This window comes from Halichoeres trimaculatus, unplaced genomic scaffold (assembly GCF_033239565.1).
Source record: "Halichoeres trimaculatus isolate MK-OKI-2021-1 unplaced genomic scaffold, fHalTri1.1 fHalTri1_scaffold_8, whole genome shotgun sequence".
Classification (NCBI taxonomy): domain Eukaryota; kingdom Metazoa; phylum Chordata; class Actinopteri; order Labriformes; family Labridae; genus Halichoeres; species Halichoeres trimaculatus.
The window spans coordinates 20950907-20962918 of NW_027437186.1; the positions used below are offsets into that span (position 1 = coordinate 20950907).

General features: G+C 39.0%; 1 protein-coding gene across 1 annotated transcript in view; it reads left to right on the plus strand.

Moving 5' to 3' along the window:
- The window catches only part of srbd1 (S1 RNA binding domain 1), a 58378-nt gene that overhangs the window by 26046 nt on the left and 20320 nt on the right, over positions 1 to 12012 (plus strand). Inside the window, exons 16-17 of the mRNA XM_074676512.1 lie at positions 1121 to 1212; positions 3520 to 3602. Of these exons, the coding sequence (XP_074532613.1) occupies positions 1121 to 1212; positions 3520 to 3602 (175 nt within the window). The remainder of the gene's footprint in view (positions 1 to 1120; positions 1213 to 3519; positions 3603 to 12012) is intronic.

Below are 12012 nucleotides of genomic sequence, written 5' to 3' on the forward strand. Positions count from 1 at the left end.
GTAAAATATATTTTTTAAATGCACTATATGTGATTTTCATCACCTTTTATGTTCCTTTAGATTGACTGCACAGCTGATTTCACTGCCATATCTTATAATACATATTAACTAATTTATAAAAACATATTCAGATGAGACAATTAACCTTAACTTGGTTTCCCAAGATAACATTTTATAAACATGATGTTAGTTTTTCAGTTTTTACTTCACTGCTCAACTGCAACAAATAAAACAGGCAGTGTCAACAATGATGGAAGTTAATGCAGTAACATAGGACATAAATAGCCTTATTCTTAAAATTGATTTTTCCTTTTCATCTTTAAATAATGATTCATTATATCTGAGATCACAGTGATTTTTTTGCTGAGTGCAGCTGACGCATTGATTTGGCAGACCTTTTCAAACACTAAAATAAGCTGTTACTGCATTTTTAATTCAAGATGTAATGTTCTAATCTGAAAATAATGCTTTGTTAAAGTATGTCTCAGCTGCTCAAATAGGAGCTATCTTACTGAAAATTTAGCCCAGACAGATTTATACATCAAAGCCAGGCTCTTACTCTTGACTTGTGATTTTCAGCCACAGACAATAAGTAGTACCTCCCAATGACCTCAAGATGGCAGAAGTGTTCCACAAATCTCAGCACTCTGACCTGCTGACTGTATGGTCAGCAAGTGCACAGTTAGATGAACTTTCTGAAGTTAGTTTCAGAGTTAAATGGTGACATAAATTTATTGGTAATTTCAGAAAAAAATCAGGCGATCAATATTCATCATCATTCATTTTATGCTTGCAGTGAGATGCATGGGATTATTTTCCGTCCTGCTTTCAACTGAGTATGGATTTCTTTATCTATCAGAAGACTATAATTGAGCTGAGACTGCAAGTAATGAACCTGTTTAAGCCATGATGATCATCAGCTGATTTAAAAAGATCCATCAGAGTTGGATGGGTCTTTTAAGTAGTGAAAAATGCTCAGTGTTTTTTGCCTTTGTCCTTTTTATTTCTCTTTGCCTTCTCTAGCCAACCATCTTATTTTTTTCTTGCACGTAAGTCTCTTTCTTCTACCCTTTTCTCACTCACTCTTTTAACTTTTTTTGTCATGCTGCTCTTTCCTCAGTATAACCAATGAGGCGGGGGCATCTATCTATAGTGTAAGCCCAGAGGCCGTCAAAGAGATGCCAGACATGGACCCCAACCTCAGGAGTGCAGGTATATAAATCATTAGCGTTATCACCCATGTGACTAGGATTGTAAATGAACACCTTTTCTGTGTTTTTTTTTTTTTTTTGTGTGTGTGAACTGTTCTACTAACAATCCTATGCTCAAAAATAAGTGAATTCACTTAAACATGGACCACATAAGGAACTCCACTTATTTCTTAATTATATAACAAAGATCAAACATTGTTCCACTACTTCTTTGACGCATAAATTATGATAAACAGCATGTGAGAAAATTCATCACTGTAAAAAATAATTTAAGTGCAATTAAAAAAATATTCTGTTGTTTTCCTTGTAATTCTTTGAATCTGTCACATTGTTTTTCTCGACAGCTCCAACTTGGTCACCTTCTCCTTCTCTTGCTTTTCTTTGCCTCTCTCTATTTTTACACACACACACAGCCTCTCACTATCCTTCATTTGAAAACAGCAGATTATAAAAGAATCACACACAGTTAGGGAGAACAAATGTGTCCAGCAGACTTCCTCTATAAAAGCCGTAAATCAAGTGAGGCCGATTATTTCTCGCTAGTTTCCTGTGGTCAGCAGCACAGAGAGCCATGGAGAGTCATATTTATACCCCTAATGAAAGCCATGAGAAATACACAGTGCAAGGCTGGGTTTAACAAGAGGAGAGTCAGATGTGTGTGTTAGAGTGTTTGTTTTTGTCATTTTAATTTTTTGGTGTTTTCCTGCCTTTGTCTGTGTGAATGGTCAGGGGTTGTGGAGCATACCTAGTAAGGAATAGAAAGCTTTAAGCACAGTCCATCTATCTTGTCTTGGGTTTAGAGAACTAGGGACACCTTGTGGTGATAGGCTATATTTAAACCATTCTCATGTAGGACTGATTTCTCTTTCCTTTATTTCTTGTCTCCTTTCCGTTTCATTCTCTGGGATTCAAGACAGACCACAAATATTATAATGAAACACACAAATAGTTTTGCCTGAATTATTAAAACTCAAAGATAAAACTGTTTTCTCACCTCACTTTTCTCATCCACCTCTGCAACAAAATCAGTGCAGCCACGTCACAGCGGCTCCTGTCCCACCAAAGCTCTGCATTTCACATTCTTCCACTCCTCCTGAGTGATGTGTCTGAGTCTGATCAGGGCCTTCCTTTCTAGATGCTTTCTTCATTACTCCCCAGTTTCATAGAGCTGTCTTTGGCTCGTAATTTTCAATAAGTGCTGCAGAATTATGCTGGACTGCATTTGCAAATTGGATCCTTTCAGAAAGCGCGAGAGAAAAAAGGGAGAGAGGGATAGTGTAAGAGACAGAATAGATTGGAGAGTTTTTGGTGGTGCACCGAGCACAAGGCCAGGGCTGAAACTCCATCTCTGTCTAAATATTATCTCAGGCAGCAGCCTCCCACCGCAGCCAGAGGAGAGGAGAGCCATTGATTCCAGACATACTCCCTCTATAACATCCCATCTCCCCGTCTCTTTCTTTCTTTTTTCCTGTTCGCTCTTCCTCAAAGATTTAAGTGTGATACTTTTCATTCAGCACACTTTTTTTGCTGACCACTGGAAATCAAACATACACTTTATACACTCATAACACAAAATAATGAAGTCAGGAAGATGAAAAGTGACAAGGGGTGGGCTATAATTGTGAATTTAACATACAGTGTGTTAAAGCAACCTTGATATTTGATATGTTTGAGCTTATAGACTCAATCTATTCCACAGATTAAATGCTAAAAGATAGATGGGTAACTTTTTATACCATGTAGGATGTAAACATCGGGAGCTGCTTAATGACTGTCATGAATGGGATCAGTGATACTGTGTTGTTTTTCCCCACTTTGTGTGCCTCTGTGTTGGGGATGACGCCATGTATTATTGTGAGTGCTGTCTGTAATATTCTCCTTGTCACTGGGCCCATCCAAGCTTTTTCATGGAAAAGACATTTGGCTTCATGTGGAGCAGCAGGCTAAAGCCAGAGTCTCAGTTGTTCTGTGTTTATTTATGCACTATGTCTGACTATGCTCACGCTGCTCCTGTAAAATCTGGGGTTCTTAAAGCTTTGCCACTTCCAAGAAGCTTAATGGCAGATGCAGAGTCTTTGCTTGAAATCCAGCTTTAATTATTGTTATTACTGGGGGTGGAGAATGACAATTAGGTCTGGCCTGCCCTCAGGCCAGTGCTGTAATATGCAGACAATTAGCATATTCTGTAATTATAAACAATATGGATTTGCATATTCAATAACTGTGGTGCAGCCTGCATTAAAAAAAACAAAGCAGAAAATCTCTTGAGATGTTTAATTTTATTTTTATCTTTTGTGTTCACCAATAGTGTCCATTGCAAGACGAGTCCAAGACCCACTGGCTGAGCTTGTAAAGATTGATCCCAAACACATCGGCATTGGAACATATCAGGTGAGTGTGTGTTGCTTCTCGTGTGTCAGGATGCTCCTTGTGCTTGTGAGGCTTGTGTCCCTGGGCACAGGAACATCTGCTGCGAGTTAGACTGATGCAAAGAGTCGAGTAGGTGGATTATGCGTGGCTTTAAGCGTGAAAGCACATTAGAATGTTTATTCATGATTTGTTAAAGATCTGTCCTGTAGTTTGTTATTTGCAGTTAAAATCCCAAGATTGGATAGGTGTAGCAAACGTTTTTCTCTCTCATTAATGGAAAAATTGTTTTCTCTCTATTGTCACTTTAACCAAAGCAGTGTTGTCACCATCATGTCACTCAAACACAACAGGAATATTTTTTCTTTCACAATCATTTTTTCCAAGCTGTGTCTCCTGCCAGTTCCACTCAGTGTTTTTCAGAGTTAAGATAATGAGGGAATTAGTGTGAGGATATGAAGGACAAACAAGACATGTTGACAGATGAAAGGTGAACAGGGAAAAATATAAACCTAGCTGAGGCCTTTGTCAACAGATGATGCTGAGGGTGACACATAATTCAATTTCAGCAGATCAGGCATGACGTGTGTTTTGACGTTTGTTTTTTTTTCTGACAGCTCGCGGCTCCTTGTTCTAAGCGTTCAAGCGTGTGTGCAGATGAAACAACAATTATCTCAGTGTTGATTTTGTTCAGTTCATGTGAATGTGTAACTGTGAGGAAAGCAGGACAAGCATTAGGTCAGTGTGCTTCCTACTTAAACCAGCTTAAATGCAGTATAAATGTCTGCACATGGTGTAGATTCTGTGGAAAGAAGGGAATTTATGAACTCATGAGAGACAGCCAGATATTTTTTGGACCACTGTTTGTGATTTTAATGAAATGTCTGGAATGTGATCAGGACACAAATGATGGCTAACGTTTGAAGAAGAGAACCCTTTAGTTCAGGGGTGGCCAACAGCTCATGAGCCACATTCAGCTCTTTGCATTCACGTGTGTGGCCCTTTGGTCCATTCATAAAAAAAATCAGTTCATCTTTATGAGTAGTGGTGTGCAGATCCATCCAAAACATTGATAATCAATACTTGTGTGATCGATGCTTAAGTTTCAGTTTCTCTTCTGCGTGCCACTCTGCCCCTCCCCCTCCTCTCCTGCCTTTATGTAAGGGGCTGTTACACAACAATGTTTTTTGGATGAAATGCAAAAGTTTTGTTGCATTTCAGGCCCTGATTTACACGGAAACAGTGTTTTAACCGACTTGAGACGCAAACTTTGCATGTGGATTTTTTCTGAAATGCTGCATCCCCTGCCGTGTAAACAGCAAGCTGGCATTTTCAGGTACCCATAAACGTACCTAATTGGTACCCATCCCTAACCATATGTATGCATCAGTATGATGTGGCTCTCAGTTGTAACACCACAATTTGTGTGGCTCTTGGTCTCTGATTGGTTGGTTAAGATAGACAATGAAAAAGAATATTAATACGGCCCTATACATTTATTACGTTATGTGGATAATCTGATTGACCTAATTTGAATAGAAGCAGTAGATCATGTATTTCCTTTCATTTTTGTGCAAATAGCCAAGTTCGTTTTCAAGCTTTGTGAGAGAAATATATCGTAAATATTTTATCTTTTTACTGCTGAGTGATTGGCTTACTTAAATTTTCTGATGTGATAACAAACCTACCTTTATTTTAAAAGGACAGGAAATGTACATCCTTTAGATCCTAGCGTTACATGGTAAGTGAAAACAGCCCAAAAACAGTTATTAGTTGAATATATTCCATGAGTTAGCACCTCTTCCACAGACACATACTTTTTTTGCTTATTTTTTTAATGACCCCTCTCTTCCTCTCTACGTGGAGACACTATCTGTGACAGGGATGCACTGATCTGATCCTTGTATCAGGTATTGGATATTGGTGAAAACAGGGTGATCCATAGGACATATCTATTGAACTCAGTTTAGCTCATCCGTGCTCATCAATACCATTAGTTTCTGTGATTGTTGTCAGGCACTTGTCTAGTATGAATAAGATAATTAAATTCCACTAGCAAATACTGTTTTGTGAGCTGAATAAGCCATAATTTATTAATTATCGGCCGGGACGATTATCGGCCGGGACGGTATTTGGCATTTTAAGGCATATAGGCATCTGCCTTTTTTTTATCCAACTGCTGATAAGAAACAGATTTAAAACTGTGTTGTTGCTGCTCTGATGCAGCCGCTCCGCTGTCTGCGGTCACTACTCAGTCCCCAGCACTGTCCCACCCACAGTACCATCTGATTGGTTACACGCAGAGCCATGGCTTGGGCAACAGCCAATCAGCAAGCAGTTATTGCAGTTACATTGAAATTTTGAAAAAAAAATTATTAACTGTGGAAAACATTAGCTATTTATTTTTTAAAATTTTAAATTAACTTTATAAAACATGCTGCTAAGCCTGGGAGTTGTCTAATAAACTCATGCTTAAAGGTATTTGAATGAAGTTGAGTGTTGGAGTTTGTAAAGGCTTCTTTGGAAGTTGGAGTCTTTGGAAGGCTTCCAAAGAAACAAATTGATGCTGACATCAAAAAAAGACACCCCATAACTAAGCATCCAGCTCACAATCACCCTAAACAAGGAGCCTAAGAGAGGAAATAGGGGTCAAAAAAGGACAGCAGAGGGTGACAAAAGTTAAAGGAAAGATGAGTAAAGCGGAAAATGGGGATTTGAAGGAGAAGGCTGGGGGTCATCTCGTGCATGAGCATGAGCTGTTATTAGTGCAAGTGTGGTCACAGGCCCGTGTCTCTCATCACATCCTGACTGGGCTCTCTGGGGTGCCTGGGGTTCTGCACCTCCCGCTCTCAGATCATGTGACTAGGTCAACAAATGATAATGTAACTGGGTAAATAAACTCTGGGTGCTGACAGATATGAGATGGGACATCACTCTGACCTGTGTGTCAGCTCATACAAGCACACACATGTACACACTCCACTTTTTGGTCCTTTTTAAGTTATATGCATATGTTTGCTTTATATTAGTGTGTGTCTGCAGAAAAAGTGCAAGGAGTTCAGTAGTGTGCGTGTGTGTGTTTTCCTACAAACTCTTTTGTGCGTGTGTGTGTGTGTGTGTGTGTGTGTGTGTGTGTGTGTGTGTGTGTGTGTGTGTGTGTGTGTGTGTGTGTGTGTGATTCATGGCGTTTTGAGCTTTCTGAAAGTTTATTGCTGTTAGACCCAGAAAGCAGAAGGGCAGATGTAACTCTAGACAGCTGGCACAGCATGCTCTCCCTTTCTCTCTCCCTCTGCTGACTCAGTGAGTGACAGCTCGGAGGGAAGGGAGGAAATGAGCTGAGGGCTAAAAAAGTGAGGCCCATTAAAATCAGATTGGACGTAACTATTGGTGTGGGAACACTGTTTTTACTACAGCACCACTGGCTGACAGCTTTTTTCTTGATACTGAGTCCGCCAGATTTACGCCTGTCTGAATGAAGAGCTAAAGTCATTAGTGGTTATGAACTGAACTATACATTTCTAATTCATATTTAGCTGTGTAGATGGTTTGGGATTCAGGAGTCTTACATGGACCAACATTTCAAGAGTCTTGTCTTCTTTAATAATCACACACTTTAGTGGGTGTGACCTTTGGACAGCTCTTTCTTCTGTCAATCAGCCTCTTGTTGTTGCTATAGTGTGTTGACGGCTGGGTTCTTCCCAGGCCTGTAAAACTAACTGCTACTGGAAAACACACACACACACAGACACACACTGCTGTGTAAGAAAACATTACCCGTGAGCCGGATATTAAAGAAACTGTCACTCTTCCTCTCACCTCTCTCAGCCTTCTTTTTTTTTCACTTCATCTTTACACATTTTTTGGCTCTTGTCTCGTGACCCCATCTTCATGCAGTATTTAATTCTCTTTTGTAAGGTGAACAAATAGAAGCTCTAATCTTTGCTCATTAAATGTCATATAGTAACTGTATTTTATCACAGTTTCTCTGTCAAATCCAATGAAGAAATGGTTTAATCCAACCAAAGTACATACTTTATCACATAACTCATAATCTTTTTGTTTTATTTTACATATTGTTTGTATACAAAATAAGCTCCAAACACAGCCTGAGCCAAAATTCTATGCATTGTCAACAGTTGAATTCAAATTGTTTCTTAAACTGATCTGCTGCTATCCTCTAAAGCAGTGGTTCCCAACCTTTTTTGGGCTGTGACCCCATTTTTACATCACAAGTTTTAGGTGACCCCAGACACCTAAAACAAACGATTTTTCTGCTAAAAAATTGTTTTTGTTCATGTAATAGTAATGTAATAATGCAATGTACATGTAATGTAATAGTACCATATATATATATATATATATATATATATATATATATATATATATATATATATATATATATATATATATAAAAATATATATACATATATTTATATATATATATATATATATATATATATATAAATATATATATATATATATATATATATATATATATATATATATATATATATATATATATATATATATATACATATATACATATATATATATATATATATATATATATATATATATATATATATATATATATATATTTATATATATATATATTAATAAATCTTGATTTTAACCAACACTAAGGCTATATAATGAATACTATTATGGATGAGGCAGGAAAGTTAGGTTGAGAATTTTAATGTCCCTAGTCAGGATATGTACGTTCAGTGGAGCTTATATCTACAAGACTGCAAATTAATACTGAACAAATAACTCAAATAATTAATTATGAAAGAGCTGCAGCATCTTAAACCAGCAACAATGAGCATTTCAAAGATAAACCACAGTGCTTCAGTTTCAGTTTTTTGTGTCTTTTATGTATTGGGACTGTCTCTCTCAACTCACCATATTTAAAGTGATACTCTGGGATGGAACAAGTTGGGTCCTATCACAAGGTTTAGGGCAGAAATTACCCCTACAGCAGTGATTTTGTGCAGCAGAAGCCCAGGGTGCTCGCACCAAACACCCCCTCCCTGCTCCTCTGCCGGTTTCCTCTGCACTCAGACGGGGCCATATTTTACTTGACCAAAAACACAAATAAACGGACTCCCACCGAAAAAATCTGGTATTGGTCTGCATTCACACTTTATTTAGAGAATTTTCAGCGCGTTACTTTCACACAAAAACACAGCTAAATAAGGCTCTAGTTCTCATCGTGTCTCATCTTCCTGGCAGACTACCTGCGTTTGTTTATATCTGGCACGCCGCGCGCGCGGACTGATACACTAAGCGGCGAGTGCCTCGTAGCCAGCTGTGGCTCTGCAGGGGAAGTAGCGCCGTTTTATGACACGATAAGAACTAGAGCCTTATTTAGTAGTGTTTTTTGTGTGAAAGTAACGCGCTGAAAATTCTCTAAATAAAGCGTGAATGCAGACTGATACCAGATTTTTTCGGTGGGAGTCCGTTTATTTGTGTTGTGCCAGCAACCTCTGGCTCCCAAGAAATGAAGTCTGAATAGTTAATTTATCTTTTAGCACATACTGTAACTCACCTGTGATTTTTTTTCTTACTCCATGCAGCAAGAGGATATTAAGATCACAAGTTTACTTAATCAGAGACACACCTCACCTGACCAACAGGCAGACACCCTGTAGCTCAGGGGTCTCAAACCCACAGACCATGGGCTGTGTCTGCCCCGTGAAACCATTCCAATGATATCAGTTTGCCGTGTTCATAGCCCAGTCTGCTATTAGGACCACGGAAGAAATGTACAAATTTTAAGTTGACCATGTGCAGTTCATGGCATGCTGCCAGCATGGGGAATGATTACTTCTGTTGAATTCAAGGAGAATTGCACCCGTCTCATAAGCAAAGAGAAAGTTGTCGTTCTTAAGTAGTGTAACCTCATGCATTATTATTTTACTAAACATGCGGAGCAGTGTGCAAAGTAACAGGGAGATGGGAGGACACAACAAGCTGCAAATACACCAAAATGTTTTCCAGATAGCAAGAAAGGAGTCGAATCTAACACTGGTGTAGACTTAGTGATGTCCATCTTCAGGCAGTATTAGGATTTCAACTGCCACCTCCCTCAGGACAAATGTAGCCCAGCTGTCTGGGAAGAAGCCCTCCCAGGTGTCTGGCAGCAAACATTAAGCAAGAAAAGCCAAATATGACTGTAAAATAATTTATGTCGAGGAGTATAGTAGCTCATTGAATGTTTTTTTTTTGTGAAGCACCTGAAGTAGCCCCCGTGAGACCAGATTGGATTCTCAGCAGCTCTCTGGTAATCTGAGGATGAGACCACCACACTGCTGTAGCTGTTTGTGAGGAGGCTCAGAGCCTGCCTCATTTCTAATATGGCTCCCTCTGACGATATGCCTCAAAACTCTGTATCAGAAGTAGATGGGTGACATCACAGATACTACTTTTATTTATTGCACTGTCTTGGCGTCAACTTGCTGTTGGCACACCTGCAGCTCCAGGTAGATTAGAATCTCTCCAGCTCTCTAGTCAGCATTAAAGATTCTTCCTGTTTTCCTTGAGTCTGTTGAGTCTTGTTCCGCCTCTGTAACGTCTCATTCATAAAGTTGTCCACTGAGGCATGTCGTCAGCTCTCATTTTTTAGTTTGGTTGTGATTTTGTCTCTTTTCAAGCAGACTGACTCTCAGCACGCTGCAGGCAAAGGAACCCAAATGGGCCACATTTGAGAACTGTGCAAAAGGAGTGGCCTTTCTGACAGTAAAATAAATCTACTAAGGTTATGCATGATAATGTGATCATGCAAGAGTAACTCTTGCAGGCTGACAAATTTCTCCCAGTAAACTCATGTCTGCTGTGGCATGTATTGTTATACCTGCTGATTCTTTGGAAGGCATGCACTGTTCGCACTGAAGAAGAGACTTAATGACTAAAGGTAGTTATTAAGTTGAGATTGGCTGGTGGCAGTATCAGGTCACCTGTCATTCACATGGTTGACATAAAGAGACAAATTACCTCTCATGCTCACATTTACACCTGTGGGTAATTTTGAGTCTTCACTTTTACAATCCCCTTTTCACCATCTAGCAACACTGTGAACTACTGTACCAGTGTGTGACGTCTAACAACATTTAAAGGATCAGCCTCAAACAGGTCTGTTTGACTTACTGGTGAAATTATGCCATTAGATGAAGTGAGTGTCCAATCAGTTCATTAAAAAACTGCACCATGAGGTACATTTTCCTGTAACTTAGAGCTCAGCTGATGCTATTTAAGATACACATCCTCTGCAACAGTTATCACTTTTCATGCCGAGACTGCTCGAATGTGTGTAAGCAGCCGTGCAAATATCCATGCAGTCGTGCATGCTATTTTTCACTCCTGAATGGTTGTGCCTACAGGGGAGACAGGAGCAGACAGATCTGAGAAAGAGAAGGAGTGTGAGAAATGAAGGGTTGACTGTGATTGATAGTTCCTGTCCCGGTGTTTTGAGGCATGAGAAAAACATGCTCTTAAAGACTTGATCAGTGTAAGGAGATGCCAAAAATTGTCTCTTACTGTTTTAATTATTTCCCTTAGGTCTATCATTGCATGTGACAGTGTGATTGTTTCAGGAGTGAAGCTTGTATGTAGGCTTGTATAAACAAGCTCAAGCCATTTCTCTCTCTTTTTTAACACTTGATAAAACAATTACTAGCTTTTTGTCAAGGTAACATTTCTAATAATAATGATACACTTCATTTATAGAGTACAAGGAAAAGGGTGAAAGTGCAGGTAAAAAACAAATGCAATACACAAAGTAATGAAATAATAAGTCAGTGGGGTCACCAGTGTCACACTGCTGTTGTCGGAGTGAGTTCCAAAGGGAGGGGGTGGCAACAGAAACACTGCAGAAAATCAGTGATTATAATTTGTGCATGAGCTGGTAGGTATTGTCATTAGTAAGATCTGATAAAAGAGTCATTGTAAGTTTTAAAAAGAAAATTTCTGCTGATCCGGCTTCATGAAAAGAAAATGAAGATAAGATTTCACCTTGTATGAATTGACTTTGTTTACGTCGAAATAAACAAACTGGACTTCGTTTGTCATTTGGCCCTCTGGAGCTTTCCTGTACCTGTCTCAAACATAACTCTTTAGATTTTCTCACGCTCTGTTTTGCAGTCCCTCAGGTAATGTGTGTGAGAGTGTGTGATTGTTATGCAGGAAGTTGAGAAATAGCCATTGGGCGTTTGTGAAGGTGTTGAGAAAACATAAAACCATCTCCTTGCTGTCATATCACTTTCAAATACTGATTTATGACCGGCACTTAACTGTAAATGTATTCACACCTGAATGCAAACACACACTCGCTGACACCCTTAAGTTCTTTGAATAGTGCACTGCAAGTTCAACCACTGGGTCCTAAAGGGCAATCTAAATTTCTGTGTCTTTAAGTGACTTTGTAGTACGGTGT